This window comes from Brachypodium distachyon, chromosome 2 (assembly GCF_000005505.3).
Source record: "Brachypodium distachyon strain Bd21 chromosome 2, Brachypodium_distachyon_v3.0, whole genome shotgun sequence".
Taxonomy (NCBI): domain Eukaryota; kingdom Viridiplantae; phylum Streptophyta; class Magnoliopsida; order Poales; family Poaceae; genus Brachypodium; species Brachypodium distachyon.
This window is the reverse complement of record NC_016132.3, coordinates 897,658-919,903: the sequence shown is the minus strand read 5'-3', so window position 1 is coordinate 919,903 and position 22,246 is coordinate 897,658. Positions and strand designations below refer to the sequence as shown.

General features: G+C 42.6%; 2 protein-coding genes across 2 annotated transcripts; both read left to right on the top strand.

Moving 5' to 3' along the window:
* Positions 1 to 4,379: 4,379 nt before the first annotated feature.
* LOC100844253 lies at positions 4,380 to 7,128 on the top strand. The gene is made up of 4 exons (XM_010232079.3): positions 4,380 to 4,801; positions 5,032 to 5,184; positions 5,300 to 5,401; positions 5,808 to 7,128. The coding sequence occupies exons 1-4, from the start codon at positions 4,639 to 4,641 to the stop codon at positions 6,986 to 6,988; spliced, it is 1,599 nt and encodes a 532-aa protein (XP_010230381.1). The 5' UTR covers positions 4,380 to 4,638; the 3' UTR covers positions 6,989 to 7,128.
* Positions 7,129 to 19,629: 12,501 nt separating this feature from the next.
* Positions 19,630 to 21,200, top strand: LOC106866008. Its single transcript, XM_024458437.1, has 2 exons — positions 19,630 to 19,702; positions 19,771 to 21,200. The coding sequence occupies exons 1-2, from the start codon at positions 19,667 to 19,669 to the stop codon at positions 21,025 to 21,027; spliced, it is 1,293 nt and encodes a 430-aa protein (XP_024314205.1). The 5' UTR covers positions 19,630 to 19,666; the 3' UTR covers positions 21,028 to 21,200.
* Positions 21,201 to 22,246: the final 1,046 nt, after the last annotated feature.

Sequence of the window (22,246 nt, the reverse complement as noted above, 5' to 3'; positions counted from 1 at the left end):
GGCAAATTGCAAATTTTAATATCCTTTCTTAATCCTACGTGACCGGTCAACGCTGGTCAATGGGACAAGTGGGCGGGTCAGACCTGCTCCGACGTGTTTAGGACCGCCGATGACACACTTAAAGTACTTTTAGGACCCAAAACTGCATTTTCATACTATTAGGACCTAAATGACACCACGCTGATACCTTTAGAACCTGCAGTGCATTTAACTCCTTAGAAAGCATCTAGATAGATGTAATGTTTCGACAATTGTAATATTTTGACAATTTATATGGATCAAGCTGCTTGAAAGAGTGGCAGTATACGAGCCCTGGTTCTTGGTTGTACTAGTACTCCTTTTCCAACATCTCAAATAAATTTTTTCTCGTTTCCTCTCTCCGTGACTCAAATTTGACCAAAGATTTTTGTGAGATAAAACGTGTAGCAACCTCTCAGATGAGTTACCTGGATGCTCTTTCGACCAATCAATTAAGCTTCACTTCTGCCTATTGAATCTGTGCAACATGACTTCTGGAAATCAATCTCAGGTAAAAATCGGTTTAGTGAGTTTATCCCGAGCTGATTGTTAGAACACAAATAAACTTGTTGTTCTTTTCTAATGTTTCATGACGTTGGATTTTCTCGGAGGCCATTTAAACCAAGCAAAAGGTCGATAAAACTTTTTCTAACTTAGCTGTAACCATCTGAGGCCTGCACACATGTTTACTGCTACATATTTCAGATGTGGTAAAGAGTTAATGTAGGTTAGGCACCAAGCTAAGACAGAGATAGTACGTGGCTTCATTTTGTGCGGACTCGCACAAAATTATACCGACAGAGATACACACACAGTGGCGGATCTAGTTATTTGAGACAGGGTAGTTCAATGTATAAACTTTTATCTCAATATAAATTACACCGACAAATTTTCACCCCAAACATACTAGTAGTATTGAATTTGGAAAAAGAAAAAACCCGGCATCGAAACAATTTTACGATAATTTCAATTCGATCAATGAGCAAACCTTAATTCAATTCAACGAAAGGCCGAGAAAAATGTCGCGGTGACACAGTGTATGTTTGCCGTCCGCTGGCAGTCGGCAACGATCAATGGCGAGAAATACGATGAGATGTTAGCTTCTCGTCTCGGCAAGAAATACGATAAGATGCTAACTGCTTGTGATCGATCGCTATGTTGCTACAAGGCCGGACCCGATGCGGTGATGTGTATACTACATAACAGAAAGAAAACGAGAACTGCTCGGTGAGATGGGCTATTTGCTCGGGTTGTTTTTTTATTTTTTACTAGGTTTAAGATACACTAGTGTATATGTATACGGGTTGTATTGAACCATCGTGGCCACCCATGGTGTGTATATATATATATATGTACAGTGTGCTACTGCGGCCGTTTCTTTGATGAAAATCGGAGGTCCTTGTTCCAAAAGTATACTTTTTTTGGCCGTGACGTCGAGGCTGAAAACGTAAAACATATATCCTGAGTTGACTTAGCTAGTTAACGCAGAGGACGACAAGCTACATTCCTGCATATCAATCTAGCCGGAAGGTCGGGCGGCAAAATTAAGCAGAAGCATCTTCTTGCCACGCAGAACAACGGCACGAATATATTCTTCTTCTTGTACGTACATTCCACGAAGCAGTAGCAGGTTAGTTACTCGAACTGCCTTGGGATGGGGTCGCTGTGCCGTTGCAATCGATCACGATCATGAGTTCATGACATACATATTACATATATGTGCATCATCCGTCCTACTACTAATAATAACTCCATTATACGGCATTACTAATTCATTTCGTTCCACGTGTGGGATACCTACGTATGTAGTGTACAGTATGTGGTCCATGCATCTAAAAATCTGACATGGAGCGAGCAAAGCTATACTGAGCTCTCTGTATGTTCACCCTGATTATGAACCGGCGCCCGACTTCTGCTTAATTAATTTCATTGTCACGCTCTCTCGTGCGTGGCTCTTGCGAACATAAGCTACGTATGCCTATGCTCGTCCAAGCATCGTGTTGTGTATCTACATCTACGTGTTCAGAAAAAGAGAGAATATTTACAAGTTGCATCATCCCTAAGAAACTAACCAGTGATGTTAATTAATTTAAGAGCGAATTATAATACGAAGTAGAGGATTTTCCGTCTCCCCTTTGTAAATGTGTGACGGTGTTTATCCTGTTTAAAATTCGTGCCACAATTTACCCGTGCATAACCTATTTACATTGTTGTTTCAAGGTTTATCTTATGACTTATTAATTATTACTCCCTCCGTTTCATAAAGATTGGTACGGTTTTGAGCTAACTCTAGTTCCAATCCATGCCAATTTTTATGGAACGGAGGGAGTACTGGCTCCTAACTTTAGGATTACGTTACTGGAGTTTGACACTTGTGGCTTACTGTAACTCCGCATGCATTAGCTTGTCGGTTGATTCCATGGGTCTGTCTGAACCACAATGTGTTAAGAGTCAGCCTGGCAATCTGTCGGTGTGATCGAGAAATACTCGAATAATAGTCGGCGTGAAAATAAATACTCGAATATATATCATGAAATTGTAAGTCGTGCTGACCACACACTGATCAGAATGTACGTATACGTGTCACGGCTCAAGATTCCATCCAAATCCAAATTAATATAAGACGGAAGGGACTTGACTAATTAAGCTTAAGGATGTGCCAGCGAATCGATGGAGCTATATAGCTGCCCTATACGTAAGATCAAAGCGCAGCACCTTTCCTAATATGTGATTGCAAAGAGTTAATTAATTCAGGACTAGTACGTACTGGAGCAGGTAACATTAATCTGGCGAGATTACGACAGATTTTGGAAGCTCATAATCATGAGATGCATGTGTTATGTGTACTTGCAACTGCTACGTATGTGCTGCCCGTGATTGGGTAGGAATACCACAGGTTTCTTTCTTTCCTGCAGATATGCACTTTGTGACAGTGCTAAAACCACGCAAATATACTTGGTTAGGATTTCCCCGGCTTAACCGGTCAACTTTATGTTCAGGTCTAAACTGAAATTTATATCATTGCACTACCGTCATCAATATACACGTATAATTGATTTTATAACACAAGAAAAGAAAGAAAAAGGAAGACGGATGATTTCTGAACTTGTGCATATATGCAGTGCAGTCACGGTCAGGATAGTTGCCACCCACCCACAATGCATGTCGAAGACGTGTGCAGATTGGATCATTATGGGCGGAACATGCGAGGCGAGGCGATGAGCCATAGAGGCGTTCACGTCTGGAGGAGTTAATTTGATTCGTTAGATGGAAAGGTACAACTAATCAGAGATCATCGGTTGGCTTTCATGATGATCTCTGTTCATCTAGCAGTAGTAGTAGCCAGTTAGTACCAACCTAGGATGAATGAATTAAACCATGAGCAGAGCTGAGCTGTAGCAGTTCAGTTGCGAAGCTCAAAAGCATACTCAACGGCGCCAGGTCGCACCACGTGTTCAATTTAGTACTAGCAGCAGCAGCAGTTGGGAGTAAGTTGGGACAGCCTTACAAGAACTCGGCTAACTAATCGTCAATATGAGTTAATTAGTAGTACTATAGACAAGAAAAATCTCATAATTTTCGCTGATTTTTACCAGGTTCAGAAGAACAACATGCTCCGTCGATCTCCAGACTGACGCACTGCTGCTACTAGTTGCAATCTTGGGTGATCCCACCGTCGCATCGAGGAAGTGTTGAATATTATTGTCTGAACTCTGAACACCAACTCCACGGATGTCTGAATCGACCCGCGTCTCGATTCAGGCAGGACAGACGCCGGCCGAACAAAATTGGCAGCAGTTGTGACTTTAATTAATCATCTACGGAAGCTGTTGTCAGTGTCACGCCGGCCTAACAGAAGAATTTATGGCACTCTGCTGTATCGCTGAAATTCAGTGATTCTAAAGTGAAATTTGAGCGAAGAAACAAAATATTAACACAAAAACTTTGTACTCCTTATGTCTCAAAATAAGTGATTTGGATTTGCATAAATTCTTATACAAATCCACGCCACTTATATTGGCATGGAGGGAGTATATTTTTTTCGGTTCCAATTTGGCTTTAGTTTTAGAATCTCGGCAAAACCAAACCATTGTTTAAATTTTGCTAAAGTTTCATTTCAATTTTATCAAACCCCATCAATGAAACATCGTCCCTTAGAAAGACAACGTCTGCGTACGCGCATGGAAGCAAGGTAAAAAGTTCGTCAACTCGAGACATGTTCAACGACCGACGTGCCCTGCTCATTTGCCGAACAGACCTCGTCACCGGTCAACCGGTGATTTGGAATTCGTGGCGTGTGAAGTGAAAAAAAGAGAGGCAACCCCTGTCCAGAGATTGGTACAAAAAGGAGCAGGGCGCCAAAGCTCGAGCGGTAGCTGTTGTGGACGACGAAAAAGGCCCAGCGTCCCGCGGCAACAACAGCACCTCCTTCTCCCTTTTCTGTCCCTCTCTCTGTAAACCAGAAACAGGAGGAAGAAGAACAAGAAGCAGCAGCAGCAGCAGCAGCAGCAGAAAGAAAGCTCTGCTGCAATCCTCCAAGACTGATTCAATTCAACCCATATATACTCCTGTGATCATAAGAGTCAGAGAGGGAGAAGAGGAAGAGAAGGAGATCGAGCGATGGGGAGCGAGGCGAAGCCGGGGAAGGCGGCGATGAAGGGGTGGGCGCAGAGGTACCTGAACCTGAGCTTCGTCGCCGGCTTCCTCCTCGTGCTCCTCACCTACGTCGTCCTCTCCCAGCCGCAGCGCTTCGCCGCCATCAGCACCACCACCTCCCCCAACGGTATCTAACTAATCAATCATCACATCCTCGTCTCCCTTGCTTTCTTTACTTTGATTCCTTCCTTGCACACCAGGCCTTCTTCTACTTACATCGCTTTACTGTTCCATTGGTTGGTTGTTCCATGGAGATAGTACATGCTTTTGCTTTTCTTTTCTGCTTTTTACTGTGTCCATGGCCGACCGATCGAGTTGATCGCTTCAAATCAATTAATTACTAGCTTAACCATGCAGCTGTCGCGAAGATGGCGCCGCGGGTTACTGCCGCCGAGCACCGGAAGTCGGCGGCGACCGAAGCTCCCGGCGAAACAGGCGAGGAGAAGAAGGAGCAGATGAAACCTGAAGCTTCTGGCAATCAAGACCAGGATGAGAAGCAGCAGGGACAGGGTAATTAAACAACATACAGTTGTGAAATGCTTCAGACAGCTTACATTTCTGAAAGATCTCTGCGTTGTGAAAGGAGGGATGACCAAAAGGGCGATGTTGTGTTTTCTAAATGCAGAGGAGGAGACATGGCGGACGAAAGACGAAGACTCCGCCGCGACGGTGACGGCAACGGAGGAGCCCCGGACGAAAAGAGACGACAGAGATGTCCAACTGTCTGGTATGTCCGAATTTTGTTCCCCTGATTAAACAAGCTGTGATGATTCCATATGTTAGTTCCAGTTCGGCTGGATTGTTATTACGTTTTGATTCGATTCGATTTGCACACGTCTTGTGAGTTGTGGCCAGTGTATTTGGACGCACCACATTCCTGTGTTTCCTCTTTTAGCCTTGTGAAAACAAAAATAATACTGTAATAGTACAATTTTCAGTCTAAAATCATTGGCGCGAAACATATCAATTAATTGACTCTATTATAGAAACAAAAATCACCGCAAAAAGTTCGATTTTATCAACCCTTGATCAACAACAACCAAAAAATCCATAGATTCCTGACAATGAAATTGACCATGGTAAATGGAAGTTTGAAGTTCTAAAACTCTGTTTTTGATGTTGAACAAAAACAGAGGAAGCCAAGGTGGTGTGCAACAGGGACGGGCCTTTCTCCGACACCTGCGAAGTCACCGGTGACGTCCGGATCAACGGCAGCGCCCTCTCTGTAACCCTTCTCCCTTCCAGCCGCCAGGAAACAACATCGCGCCGTCAGCAATGGAAGATCCGGCCCTACTCCCGCCGCACCATGACCGACATCCGCGAGGTTACCGTGACGCAGCTCGCCTCGGCGGACGAGGCCTCGGCCGCGCCGGCGTGCACGGTCACCCACGAGGTCCCGGCCATCGTCTTCGCGCTCGGCGGGCTCACGGGGAACTACTTCCACGACTTCAGCGACGCCCTGGTGCCACTCTTCGTCGCGTCCCGGCGGTACGGCGGCGAGGTGCTCTTCCTCGTCAGCAACATCCAGCCCTGGTGGCTCGCCAAGTACGGCGCCGTGGTCCGCCGCCTCTCCAAGTACGACGCCGTCGACCTCGACAAAGACAACCAGACCCGCTGCTTCCGCCATGTCTCCGTCGGCCTCCGCCTCACCAAGGAGTTCGACATCGCCGCCGGGAAAAACAATCCCCTCTCCATGCCCGATTTCACCGCCTTCCTCCGCGAGACATACTCCCTGCCCCGCAATTCCCCAACCAAAATCAGCCTCGGCGCCACCGGATCCAACGACGACAATCAGAAGCCAAGGCTGATGCTGATCCACAGATCCCACTACCGGAAGCTCCTGAACGTACCCGAGATCGTCGCCGCCGCCGAATCCGCCGGCTTCGCCGTCACCATCTCCGACCCGCGCTTCGACGTCCGGATCTCCGACCTCGCCAAGTCCGTGAACTCCTTCGACGTGCTCATGGGAGTGCACGGGGCGGGGCTGACGAACGCGGCGTTCCTGCCGCCCGGCGGCGTGGTGATCCAGGTGGTGCCGTACGGGAAGATGGAGGGGCTGGCCAGGACGGACTTCGGGGAGCCCGTTAAGGACATGGGCCTGGAGTACCTCGAGTACAGCGTTTCGGCCCAGGAGAGTAGCCTGCTGGAGATGTTGGGCCCCGAGCATTTGGTGATTAAGGATCCTGAAGCTGTGCATCGGAGTGGGTGGGATAAGGTGGCCGAGTATTATCTGGGTAAGCAGGATGTGAGGCTTGATGTTGAGCGGTTTCGGCCCACGTTAGACAAGGCCATGGAGTATCTCCGGCAGCGGTAGGGAAGAGGTTAAATTAAGATCTCAAATTGAAGGAAACCATGTATACTTTACTTTACTACATGTATACAGATGTGATCAAACAAGATGATTGATCGTCGGTACAGATTTGACTTTATACGTGTTATTTAGTCGTCTCTTAATTTTGTGGACCGTTACCGGGAAAATACTGGCTACAACCAGGATTATATTGAGACAGCTCGGCTTTAAAAGATGGGAAGATTAGAGAGTCAGGGTGATTCCATTGTGTCCGTGACCATCAGTTCTTCGCTAGCTAGCTGGCCTGCAGCTTGCTCCTGCTACAGCATTATCAAACTAACCGCCATCTACAAGCAAAGCAAGTGTTGCATGGATGTCATTCGATATTATTCATTTCGTCCCGGTCCAGTCCAGCAAGAATATAATACCTACTCGAAAAGTTGCCAACCCTGAAACGTCGAGAGGTGCTGTGCCCTATCTATATCTATCTAAAAAATACGGACCGTTCTCTTCACCGTCTTCTGTCAAACTTTTCAAAAAAATTATGCACCCCCCAAAATTGCATGTATATTAGGCCCGTTACTTGGACTGGAAGTCCGCGAGGGAATCCATCGCCAACGGGATCGTTACAAGAGTCGGGCAACAACTCCGAATCTGACGAGAAAAATATCGCTCCGCCGAAACACTACGGGGGTCGGAAGATGAGACCCGATCGGGCACTCATCGGGCAAGGAATCAAAGCCACGGGCGTCTCCTCTGTCTCCCAGGTGCGGCGACGGCTGGTCCCCTCTTCCGTTTCCCTGCCACGACCGTCTCCTCTTAGGGCTAAATTACACGAGGAGATGGCGAATTGTTAGAAAAAGCTAATGAGACAGACTGCGAGAGAGAATGATGGCGGCGCCTAGGGCATAGTAGAGAGAGAACGAGAGATGATGGCCAAGTGTAGAATGGGAGATGGGAGAATGCACCTCGATGCTTTTCTTCTGTGAGCCTGACTGAGCGAGAGAGATGGCCAAACATACCAAATTGATGGGTCATCGAGTCATGGGCTACTGGGCCAATTTGCACTTGGTTTTTATTTTTATTTTTACAGCAGGGTTCATCCCTTAATCCTGATTGCATCAAAGAGTCCACATATTATATAATAAAATAATATGTATTTAATTAAATATTAAATGGGCGACCCATCGGATATACATGGATATAAACCTATACCCATACTCTACCCATGACTAATCGGACGAGCCATCGGGTATACCATGGGCGTAAACGTCAACCCATATCCTACCTCTTTGAGTCGGATATCTGCGGGTAAGTTACCACATTTAATACTTGCTGGCCATATAAGGCGGACTCTACCCACCCTGCAGAGACAGGACTACGAGCAGACGGATAGCCGAGAGGCCAACGACGTCAAGTCATCGGAACTGCCCACAAGCCAGATGCGTCGAACAACTCGAGCAAATAATTGGAAAAAATTTACACATGCACTGCCAGTTTATTAATTAGGCTTGATTTAATATAATATTGATAAGCTCCTTCAGAAAACCAGCAAAATCAGAATAAGCAACACAACAAAATAATCAAATATCTATACTCATAAACGAACATTCAGCTGCCAAAACATAAATTTGTTGCCCCTTCTAACTCTTTGTGTTTAACGGGTGAAGTGAGATAGTGGAGAGAACTGAAAAAATTAAGTGATTCTGTCACAAAACTTTTTTGACCGGGTGATGTTATATAATTTTCAGAAGGAAGTGTATTCTTCTATTTTGAGAGACTAGAGTATATAGACACAAATCTTCAGAAGAAACCTTTTTTAACGGGATATTTGGTGATCGCTAAAGAAGAGCAAAGAGAGGTTTTGATGCATGTTTTTGAATGTATCATTTATTTTGTTGTTCCGTTGCAACGCACGGACATTTCAGCTAGTGTGTGTGTGTGAAATAAAATAAAAAAAGGTAAATAATAATTAAAAATAATGAAAAATATTAAATCTTAAGAGCCATCGTTAGCATGTATTAGGCATATAAGACCCATCATCAGCATACAAAATCAAAAATGCATGGGATCCTATGATTTATGGTGTGCAGACGAAGAATAGTCAAGGAAGCAGACAATAAGGCTGCAGTGTGTCGAAGACACTATCATTAAAGCGCAAGACTTCTCCCAAGATGAAGGAAGCCACGTTCGTATGCAACCAAAGAGAACTGGCAGCCAAAAGACCCCTTATCACCATGCATGCATGCATCCAAAGGCTATAAAAGAAGCCTAGGACCTATAAAGGAGGTGCATCATGGACATGGAGAAAGGTGAGGTAAATAATGCATGGGAGCACTATTTGAGCCAGCCATGGTGCCTATATAAGGAGGCTCTTTGCAGCATTGGAGGACACACAACCATCGAGCACAACACAAGCCTTCAGAGCAGCAAGTAGTTTAGGGCAGTTAGCCAGAAAACTATCTGCTCTCTTGTAGTAGTAGTAGTACCACTTCCCACTGTAATAAAGCCTGTGTAATTCAGGCATTTGTAACATAAGACTGGGAAGGTAGTAAGGTAATTTCTTTATCTTTGTGTGAACCCTTCGGGGGTTCCCGAAAGGAAAAACCGTATGTAAGCTATATTGTGAAATGAAGTAGTTTAGTTTTCCCCTCGGTCCTTTTAGCATGTTTATACGGGTGGGTGCTTATGCTAGATATCCTATAGGAGAAACCTCTGCGTGTAGTTCTCTGTTAAGCCGTGTGTATGGCGTTGAAATGAGAACCTTCTAACCGTAGAGAAGTGTTCCCTTCGGGTGGAGCTGCCTGGGAAGACGATAAGAAATCACCCATATAAACCTGACTAAAGACGCTTAGGGAAATAAACTTAGCTACTCCTGAAACAATATAGTAATAAATACGGTGAGTACTGAATATGATTATTACATCACTGCAAAAACCGTCGATAGTTCCGTTGGCCTCACCAGCCTTAAAAGATCCTGCAAAAAGATAATCATAATATTAAAATATTTAATTTACCATATAACCTAATATTAGCCGAAATAATTTGAATATTAACGTATCTAATATTTATTAATATTGCATATTTGTGGTATCAGAGCGAGGTTGTAATCATTGAAAGATTAAAGTATCTAGACTTAGAAGTTAGCGCAGGTAAAGTTATACATACTAAAGAAAATATTGATATAAGGTGCAGAGTAAATCCCTCTGAAGAGCATATTTGGCATTCTACTTATAGTCAGCTAAATACAGTTGTTGATTTAATATATAATTTCTTTATATCTTGGGGAAAAAGGCAAGATAATCTAGACAAAAAATAGGCATCATTAAGTCTGGAGCTATATACTAGACAAAAAATGTCTAGATTATATAGCTCCAGACTTAATATAGATTCAGAATCTAAAGGATCCACTCCTTTTATTAGGCAGTTTTTGTATGTTTGATATTTAGGAGATTCTTCATTGACATCAACATATTTCTTTCATGTTATGTCCTCTTTCCCTTTCCTTGCGTCTAACTTTTCTTTTATTATTTCTTCAAAGGTCATATATATTCCAGGTTTGATTCCATCAAATAGTACATATAATGGCTTATATTCTTGCACTGCAATATTTGCTGATATGGTAACTTCTTGTTCATCATATTGAAATATTTGGCTAGACTATTCAGAATTGATAGCATATAGCCTTTTTCTTCTCTTTTATTATTATATTGGAACCAGAAATTGTCAAGTATGCATTCTTGAATTTCATCGAGGGCAATATGTCCCTTAGGTTTAAATTTAAATGTATTCGGGGGAAATATTTTCAGAGTGTTTTCATTTCCAAAGGTAAATACTTCCACCCCATTGGGAAGCAACCCACGCTTCATTCCTGCAAGATTGATGAACGGGAGAATATGTCAGGTAAACAATTATCTTTTCCCTTAATATGCTTAAAAACAACTTTATATCCATTTCCAGTTATGATATCTTCAAATAAAACCCATCTTCTAGTAGAACTTTTCTTACTATTGATTTGATTATAGTATCTACATATTGCTTCACAATCAGTGCGTACTGTAAATTCTTTAAATCCCAAGTATAGCCTAAACGCGTTTATTGCATGGACTACCGCGAGGATTTCTCTATCAATATTATTTACTGTTTTTAATTTACAACTTCCTGAGGCATACCTACATATCTTTTCTTCTGCCTTTGGAGAGTACTTATTAGGTTTTTGCTTTAATATAGAACCCCAACCTACTTTAGATGCATCGGTTTCGATTATAAAGTAATAATCTTCTAATGGCAATTCTAAGGGTTTCAAATTTTTGACCTTTTCTTTTGTGGCCTTGACTAACTTTATGTCTTCAGAATTAAAATACCTTTGCCCATTCTTTCTTAATTTAGCATATAATGGTCCAGCTAGTTTTGCTAGATTATCTATATAATTTCTCGCATAATTTACAATTCCTAAGAATTGTTGTAAGACCTTTTTGTCATTCATAGAATCAGGAAATTGTAAAATTTTCTTAGCAATATGCTCTTGCAGATGTATTTTTCCTTCTTCTATCTCGTGCCCGAGAAAATTTATTTTCTCTTTACAAATCTTCATTTTCTTTTTAGATAGGATTAGGCCGTTTTGTTCTACCTTTCTAAAGAAGACTTCAAGGTGAGCAATATGCTCCTTGTATGATTTTGAGAAAACCAATAAATCATCTACATATACTAATATAAATGCTTGATTCTCATTAACTATATTTTGCATCTTCCTTTGAAATAATGCAGGCGCATTTTTTAATCCTAAGGGCATTACCAGCCATTCATAATGACCTTGAGGGCATGTAAATGCTGTCCAAGGAATAGATTCCTTTGCCATTTTTACTTGTCAAAACCCGGCCTTTAGATCAAACTTAGAAAAATATTTGCTTCCTTGTATTCTATTAATCCATTCTTGCTTATTGGGTATATTGAATGCATCGTCTATTGTATTATCATTAAGTCTCTTGTAATTAATAACCATTCTAGATTTTCCCCTGACTTCCTCAGCGTGATTCCTAACTATAAAGGCAACTGACCTATGAGGGCTTCTGCTTTCCCTGATGGCTTTTAATTTCAATAACTCTTCAATATGCATTTTGAATTCTTCTATATCCTTAGGAGTAGCTTCTATTGGTCCTGACTTGATTATGTAATCAGGGTTGATAATATTTATCTTGCAAACTATGGAGTTCTTATCCCAATGTTTCATCGGTCTTTCTCCAATGATTTGTATGTCTTCTAATTTTTGCACTATGTTGTCTATATCTTTCTTGGTTTTTATATCTCTATACCAATTTGGTGAGAATGATTGTAAACCTATACATTCGGTACATGTATTTTCTATATGGTATTCTTCTATGGCATTACTAAGCTCTTCTTCTTTGCAGATTTCAAGAGAGTCTTCCTCGGCACTATATTCTTCATCTATATTAGATATTTCTGCATTTTGTATGGATTTTCTCTGTCTTATAATCTTAGATATGTATGGAACGTTATCTTGATATGGGATGAATGTAACTCCTTCTTCATGTATAATAGTGGTTTGTAAGGATTGTTGTAAAAATCTTAAACCCAGTATCATGTCATCCTTTATTACTGACAAATCTCTAATTGTAATTTCATCTATAATATATTTTGTTCCATTTATGTAAGATTCAATATTGTGAATCTTTTGTATTCCTGACATGTCTGTGGAGACTTCAGCTTTATCGTTGTCTATAGTTTTAACTATTTCAGAGCATCTCGCAAAATACTTGTCATGAATGATGATCTTTGTGCACCCCGTGTCTATTAGTGCTAATATTTTATAGGAAATATTTGGTTTTAATACTATTTTGACTGGGATTCTTATTCCCAGAACCTCCTTAAATGGTAAACGTACTATATATTCGTTTCCAAAATTAGTAATGGCGTCCTTTAGTTGGATAAGCCTGTCTCCTTTCCTTTCTTTTACTGTCACCATTTGATCCTTTAATTCAGTATTTTTGACCATATTATCCTCTTGATATTGATTACCACTACTATTTTCTAAATTATATTTTACCTCTTCTAGATCTGCTTCTAGTTTATTTATTCTATTCTCTAAATTTCTAACTCTACTAAATAGGATTTGGTCTTCTGGTTCACAAACTATTTCTTGTCTCCGGGCTTGATTTCTAGCCTTTAAACAAGAGGCACAAGCTTGTCTTAAGCATAAACTACATGTAGACCTATTTTCTTGGCTTGGATAGTATATACAAAACACACATTTTATATTATAATCTCCTTTACCTCTAATCCAATCGTGTTCACAATCTACTTGATTCATCATTTCAATTTTTAAACCAGCTAAATCATCTATTAGATCTATTTCATCTTCACTTGATTCTTCTTCTAAAGTATCATTTTCTACTTCATCTGTTTCTATGATAGAGTATATCGACTCATCATCTTTTATTTCTTCATCGCATACTAGGATATTTTCATTAACACTATCTATAATTAACACTCTTTCTTGCTCTTCATATTTACTAGAGTACCTTTTCTGATCTTTATTAGGACAAGTTTTACTTAGGTGATCTGGTGAATTACATATAAAACACCCACATGTTTTATCATAAGTTTTTCTAGGATCATATCTTCTTACATTTCTCTTATGTAGATAAGGAGCTCTATTATCAGATCTTCTTAGAAAATATCTTTTCTTTGTCCTAAAGTTCCTATTATCTCTCCTCTGGGGTTTGTAATATTTTTTATTTTTATGCCTATTTTCTCCATATGTTAATGGTATTTGAACAATATTATTGCAAAAATTGTAGTCTGCTTTTTTCATAGATCTTTGGGCTTGTATATCCATACATATCTTTCTTAGTTGCTTAAAAACAAAATTAAGGGCCTGAGATATATTTGAAACCGAACCCTCTGTTTGTCTCTTATATTCCTCAAATATTATAGATCCTAAAGGGTCAGATAATTTGTTAAAATATCTTTCTACTACCCCTTTATTAAAACATTGTTTAGCGGTGGTAGCATTATATAAATAATGCTAAGAGAATTCTTTTATACCTTTCCAACTTGTTAACGTTAATTTTTCTATTTCTCGCAACTTCCCATTCTGCAATGTGGTATCTCCTAAATCTGGATCTTCTGCTATGACTATAAGTGATATAATATTAGCGAAGTTATGGGGATTACTTCCAGCTGCTTTTAATTCTTCATATTGACTAGGAAATGTTTCTACCCATTGTTCTCATAAAACTTTTACAGATTCTCCTAAAAAGGTTTTAAGATAGGTTATCATATCTTCCACCTTATTGCCTATGCTATGCTGATTTTGTATATATTTTTGAACTATTAAACCTTTCCATATGCTAATTATATTAGGTCAGTCTATTGGGTCATGGGCTGTTAGATTTAATATTGCACCCTCATTCTTATAATTTTGAAATTGTACTGGTTTTTCAAAATCTCTTCTTTTAGTACCCATATATCTATATTGTTCAGGGATGTATGTTGGTTGGAAATCATCTTTTTCTGGAGGCCATGTTCCGGCTGCTCTTCTTGGTCTTTCTCTCTCTCCTTCTCTTTTTACTGAAGTATCACCGTATGTCCTTCTTCTTTTGTTATTCATTTCTACTTTCATAGATTCCATTGCATTTTCTAAATTGTGTATTCCTACATCATCTAGAGAGTTTATAAAGTCACTATTTTCTTCAGATCCATCAAAAACTTCATCTTCTTTAAGCATATCTTTTATTAATTCTTCTTCTTCTTCATAACTTTCAGTTAGTATTTTATTATTTATTTCCACTGCTCCTCTTCACCTACATCTTTATTTTTTATGGCTCTCGTCTGTATTATTTGCTTTACTACTACCAACCTTATTTTCTTCTATCGTTATGTTCTTATTTAGATTGATTGAACTACCAATGACAGGCTTTTTCTCATTTCTTAATCTTTTTAGTCTTGCAATCTCTCTAATGAAAAACAATTCTTTTTCTCTTATCTTAGAGCCAATCTTTTGTCATAGAATTATTATATTCCCATTCTATATGTTTCAATTTTCCTTCGTAATGAATTATTTCATCGTCTAAATCTGCTTTTTCCATGTATTCAGTCACGCCACTATTTTGATTTTCATTAAACTCTGATTCAGAAGCAAAAGATTCGGTATCATCTATGGTTGCAGTTTTATAATTTGTGAATCTAATGCTGCTGGTTCCTTCGCAGTTTTGGTAACTTATGCAGTTATTAGGTTGCTTTAATTCCTTCTTTTCAATTAGCTCGCTTATTTTCCACTCTTCTCCAGCTCTTTCTTCAGAACTGATTTTAAGAGGACTCATGAATTTTATACCTTTTGATTGCATGCTTTCAATTACATCGTCTACATTTACTCTATATTTAGAACTGCTTTTATTAGTTAGTCTTCCTATAAACTCTATACTTACTAATAGATTTGTACCTTTAAATTCTTCATAACCTTTAGTTTGGAACCCAAGACTCATCTTATCGATAAATTCCTTCACATGCATCATTAAGTCTGGAGCTATATAGGTTATTAATTTGTTTTCATTCATATCTCCTTCCATAAAGCCTAATGAGGCTTTATCTACTGATCCCCATCTTTTGTCAAATAATGTTATTAACACCTTTGCTCCTAATTTCTTTCTTGTCATTCCTTTGACTCCTATGATATACATACCTTGATGAATATATTTATACCCACAATATTTGAGTTCATTTTTAATATTCTTACTCACAATTCTTAATTCTACTGGATGTGTTAACACACTTAACTCTACTTCTCTGGAAATTCTATATAATCCACCTCTCCCTTCAAACAAACCCATGTGGTATACCTGCTGTGGTTTTATTTTTCTCAATGTATCTTTTTGATACCTTTCTGGATCTTTTTCTAAGTCTATAACTTCTTCTAAACTATCGATATCATCAGCCTTGCTGCATGACATCCTATGCATCATTGTTAGCGGCTTTGATTCTTGTCTTATTAATTGGAGGTTTCTGTCTCTTCTAATGAGGCTTTTAGATAAGTCCATTTTTCTGAATTAATATTCCTTGGTGATGCAATTATTTCAGATGATGCTAACACAATATCTTTGTTACTTTGTTCACTATTTAGCTTATCTAAAATCTGAATTAATAACTGCAGGATTGTATTGTTTTGTCTTATTATTATTTTTGAGTCTTCCTTTGGAGAATCGTGGTCAGAAAAGCCAATTGACGGCGTTAAATATTTTTCTACTTTTTTTAATGCTTGGCTATATTCAGTCATACAAATTACGGGAGGATCAAAGTTTTTACTTCTTGTACTAGTCTTTTAATTACAGTTATATCTTGTCTTGTTTCAGTGCTCGGTACAGAATCTTTATTTTTATTTAGACAGTGCCCTATGCTTTTTCCAATGGATAACACTTTTTCTTTAATGTAATCGTTATTCTTACAAACTATACTTTGTTTTGTTTTGGCTTCTTCTAGCTTATGCAGAACAATATCAATTTTATTATTCAAACTATAGTATTTTTCTGCAAGTTTTTGGTATTCTTTAAGTATATTATCAATTTTTTTGTCTAGATTATCTTGCCTTTTTTCCCAAGATATAAAGAAGTTATATATTAAATGAACAACTGTATTTAGCTGACTATGAGTAGAATGCCAAATATGTTCTTCAGAGGGATTTACTCTGCACCTTATATCAATATTTTCTTTAGTATGTATAATTTTACCTGCGCTAACTTCTAAGTCTAGATACTTTAATCTTTCAATGATTACAACCTCGCTCTGATACCAAAAATATGCAATATTAATAAATATTAGATACGTTAATATTCAAATTATTTCGGCTAATATTAGGTTATATGGTAAATTAAATATTTTAATATTATGATTATCTTTTTGCAGGATCTTTTAAGGCTGGTGAGGCCAACGGAACTACCGACGGTTTTTGCAGTGATGTAATAATCCTACTCAGTACTCACCGTATTTATTACTATATTGCTTCAGGAGTAGCTAAGTTTATTTCCGTAAGCGTCTTTAGTTCATTTCAACGCCATACACACGGCTTAACAGAGAACTCCACGCAGAGGTTTCTCCTATAGGATATCTAGCATAAGCACCCACCCGTATAAACATGCTAAAAAGACCGAGAAAAAAACTAAACTACTTCATTTCACAATATAGCTTACATACGGTTTTTCCTTTCGGGAACCCCCGAAGGGTTACTTTACTACCTTCCCAGTCTTATGTTACAAATGCCTGGATTACACAGGCTTTATTACAGTGGGAAGTGGTACTACTACTACTAGAGAGCAGATAGTTTTCTGGCTAACTGCCCTAAACTACTTGTTGCTCTGAAGGCTTGTGTTGTGCTCGATGGTTGTGTGTCCTCCAATGCTGCAAAGAGCCTCCTTATATAGGCACCATGGCTGGCTCAAATAGTGCTCCCATGCATTATTTACCTCACCTTTCTCCATGTCCATGATGCACCTCTTTTATAGGTCCTAGGCTTTTTTTATAGCCTTTGGATGCATGCATGCATGCATGGTGATAAGGGGTCTTTTGGCTGCCACTTCTCTTTGGTTGCATACGAACGTGGCTTCCTTCATCTTGAGAGTAGTCTTGCGCTTTAATGAATAAAAAGAACCACCGTATATTTGCGCGTGATGTGAGGATCTTAAAAAATGCTGGTAGTGACTTGGGCAGCAACCTACGGATGGAGCAATACAGGTGATTACGTACAAGACTTTGAGTTTCTTAGTCCTTTTAGTTTTTCTAGGTTTTAGCTTTCTTTTCCTCCCGCATCTTCTTGTAGCCTCCGGCCTCTTGGTCTTGTTTCTCTTTGATATTAATTAATGGAAAGCAATGCTGTTGCGTTTCATCAAAAATAAATAAATATTTATAAAATGAATTTTTAATTTTTTTTATGTTCAATTTGAAAATGTGAAACACATGTTAGTGCGGTGGATGGAGTCTAACAACTCGTTTGGTACCCATCATTTGAGCTTAGAATTCAGGAATTCATTTAGAATTTCAGAAACCAACTTGTTTGGTTGGCACGGAATTGGTCACGGAAATTCAATCTCAAATTTTATGGAATTGTAGTATAACTGATCCCAATTTCTGTCAAAAACCATCATTTTTCTGGAATTGTCTCTCAGTCTACAAATCCATGTGGTAGACAAACATGATTTTTAAAAATGAATTCAAATTCAACCAAATGAAATTCTACCAAAAATTGGATTTCATTTCATTTCTACCAAATGAAATGAAAGGATGGTTACCAAACGGGCTGTAAGGGTTTTGCTTACGGTCTTTTTCTATTATTTTCTTTCTAAATGCGAAACTCAGTTTGCACCAAGAATAATTTTTTATATCTAAATTGGAGTTTCCACTAGCTATCTTCTCAACATGCAACCATGCTACCTCATTAGGCGCACCATGTCAGATATCACCATGCAAACCATGCCACCTCATCAAATCATACATGTCTTTTTTTCTAAACCATGCACATGTATTCATTTAGATTTTGCATTAGTCTATAAATTCAACCATGCCACCTCATCAACTAATTCATGTTTTCTTGGAAAAACAATTCTTACAAGCTAGCTGAGCTCCAGCTCCGAATTGTCTATGACTACTGCTGCACCAAGATTGGAGGCAATATGGGAGAAAAGGGCAACCGACTAAACGATTGGTTCCCCAAGCTTGTTACACCTTTACGGCTCTCGTTCTATTTTCCCGAGCTGATCAAAAGGGCCTTTTGAACTATAGTAATAGAGCCGATATTATAGTGTCCTACTTATATTGCTATGTGGTGCTATCATTATGGAGATACAATCCATCTTCATTGTCATCTCGTCAGTTGGGAATAGGGCCCTAGTTGGGAAGTACTTCAATGCAGTTCAATTTGACCATTGTTGTAAAAAAGAGGGTGACATTAACATAATCTTCAGCATCGTCAGGCTTGTCCATCCAGAGAGCAGACCGCAATTGTCTCAGAAGCTGCCACAGTACAACCTCATTCGTGGGTGCATAAAAGTTAAGAGGGGAGCTAGTTGTGGTGTACTTGCACGCATCATGAATGTGGTCGGCATCAAGCACGACGCTTGGACGAATGCTGAGATCTCCCCTGTGAGCTGAAGAAGCTCGTCCTTGATAAACTGTTACAGGTAGCAAGCAGAACTCACGAAGATGTGTAGCAAGTTCACCGCCCAATGGGCAAATAAGTTGGAGCTTCAGAGCAAACGCCAAGAAAGGCCGTCAACTCTGCTGAGGCTGTTCGCCAAAAGCATTGAGCGCCCCGGTTTCTTGTCCTCCGTCCTTACTTGGCACATAGGAACACGGCCACCGGCGCCGGGGAAGGAGACGGCTCCACCGCGACGTCGGCCGCCCACACCTGGCCGCCCGGCCGTGTCCATGTAGTAGAACTTGCCGTCGCGGTAGGCCACGTCCCGCTCGCGCCAGACGTCCCCGCCGCCCGGGAGCACGGGGAGCGCGCGCCAATGCCGGCCGTGGCGCGCCGCGGTGTGCAGCACGACCTTGGTGCCGCGGCAGACGCAGACGGCGGCGTAGTCGTCCGCGCTGGGGCGCGGCGCGAATGCCACCTTCTGGATGGCGATGTCCAGCATCAGCTCGAGATCCTTCGTCTTGGGGACGAGCCGCAGGAAGGGCAGCGGCGGGAACTCAATGCGCGCGTCCGTGCACAATATGGACTCGGTCAGCGTAAGCCGAGTATATCTCCAGGCCGGTTTCCTGTTTCACAATTAATGCGTGGAGTATTTATTACTCAGATCGATCGATGTAGGGAAAGCCAAGGCGATCTCCTGAATTACGAGATCGCGATGGAGGCGCAGCAGGAGGTGGATTGGTCATCTGGCCTGCCCGGCGATCTCCTGAACTACATCGGCACGCTCCTCGCCGTCCCCGGCCGAATATGCTTCCGCGCCGTCTGCCGCACCTGGAGAGCCGCCATCGAGTACCCGGCGATGCCGACGCCATGGGCGGTCATCCCGCGCACCGAGGGCTGCAGCGACTCCTTCACCGTGCTCTCGGCGCCGACCCTCAACTCCTTCCAGTGGACGCCTCCGGGCGGCTTGCCGGCCCGCTGCGTCGGCTCCAACGCCGGCTGGCTCGCCCTCGTCACCGTGGTCCCCGAGCCGAAGCACATCCGGATCTACCTCGTCAACCCCATCACCGGCGCGCGCGTCGATCTCCCGCCGACGCCCTGCTGGATCCCGGATTCCTCCCCGGCGGTCGTGGAGCGTGAACTGGACTTGATAGTCCAGAAGTTGGCCTTCGCGCCGCGCCCCAGCGCCAGCGCCCACGCCGCCGCCTTCGCGTCGCTCGGCGGCAGGACCGTGTTCTACGCCAGGGCCGGCATCAACGACGACGACGGCATCTGGCGGCTGCTCAGCGAGATCCCCAAGGCGGAGCGTGCCGTCAGGCGCGAGCTAGACGTGGCGTACCACGGCGGCAAGTTCTACTACATGGACACGCACGGCCAGGTGTGGGTGGCCGACATGGCCGCGCAGTGCCCGGCGCCGGTGCCGTTCGCGTCGTTCGCGTGCCCCGACCTGCCTCGCCAGGTCGCGCACCGCCGCCGCGGCTACCACCTCGCCTTCTCCGGCGACGGCGGGCTGCACGTGGTGTGGAGCACCAGCGAGGGCGACGGCGTCAGCTCCAGCAACCGCTACCACCGCCCAGCAATGCTCGTCATGCGCTACGACGAGGCGTCGGCGTCGTGGGCGGCGACAGCGAGCGTCGGCGGTGACCGCGCGTTCCTCATCGGCGACCGGAGCCAGTCGCTGTCGGTGCCGGTCCGCATCGCGTCGCCGTGGCTCAGAGCTGATGCCGTCTACTTCACCAACATCCCGCTCTGTGGCCTCCTCGCGCTAGGCGGTGACTGGCGTGGCGTCTGGGTGTTCCACCTGGCCGCCGGCGTTATCACCTTTCCCACCGAGGACCACCACAAGGATTTGGTGTTGAACGAGCTGGAACTGGATCAGGACTGGCCCAAATCCGTCTGGTTTATGCCTTGCATGACATGACGCCAATTATCTAAAATCTCTCTGTTTTTGCAGTGTGTGTTGGCTGGACAGAACTAGCTAGCACCTTCAGACAGAGGGCTCTGTTCTGTTCTGCTCTGCTAGAATGTCGAGCTTCTCTGCTATAGATTTTTGACACCACTTATGTTTTTAATAAAGGTCTTGTTGTTCCTTCATGCAGATTGTATGATCTGATGTAGTAGTACCATGTTTACTCATCAATAAATTTGGCCGTTTGATAAGAAAAGGTTTAACCCGCTAGACCTAAATTAGGATTTGTCGTCTAAGCACGTCACATGGACAGGACAACATATGGAGAGAAAAAAAGCCCCCGCGTCCCTCGGCAGGGGCGACACGGGCGGCGAGCCGGTGGACGCCGGCGGGCAAAGCCCGCACGGTGCAGGCGGCGGCGGGGCCTTTTTCTCGGCGGCCGCTGCAGGCGGCAGGAAGCTCGCTGGAGGTCGTTGGCCCTCCTGGTTGCGCGGCATCGCGGCGGCGACGGCACTCTCCGGCCAGATCCGGCGTCCTGCCGGCCGATCCGACGTCTGCTTTGGCAGATACGGCGTCCCTTCGGTTCTATAGCCCTTCCTCAGTCTTTTCTCTCGGTGTTGGTTTGGCGGCGGCGAGGGCTTCACCGGCGTCCGGCTACCTTTTACTGCAGCGGGGGTTCTTATGCTGCGGTCCGTGAGAAGGTTCGGTGGCTGCACGGCTCCAGCGGCGTCGCGCTCCATTGACAGGCGGCATGCTACGGCGGATGCGTTTCACCGTCGTGCTTGGGCCCTCCCGGATCGATTGTGGCCTGTGGAAGCTCTGGCCTCCTCAGCTCCAGTGGCGTGGCGCGACGCCGCGGTGGCGTGGTGCTGCGTCGATGGCCTCCAATTCGACACCATAGTGGCGTGGTATTTGATCTTCGGTTGCGGCTTCTGCTGCCCGGTGAGCGAGGCATGGACGTCAGCCCGGTGTTTGGAGTGTTTGCTCGGGGTGAAAACTTGCATAGACAACATTGGTATTTGCATTCCCTCACTTCTTGAAGGTGACGTCGAAGAGCTTCTAGACAACATTGGTATTTGCATTCCCTCACTTCTTGAAGGTGACGTCGAAGAGCTTCTACGTTTGGATTTGGCCGGATCGAGCGATGACGGCATTTTTTACGTCGCTTTCCCCCTTGGGGGCGTCGCCTTGTAGAACATGACTCTTGGTGACCGGATGGTGCGGGCGGTCT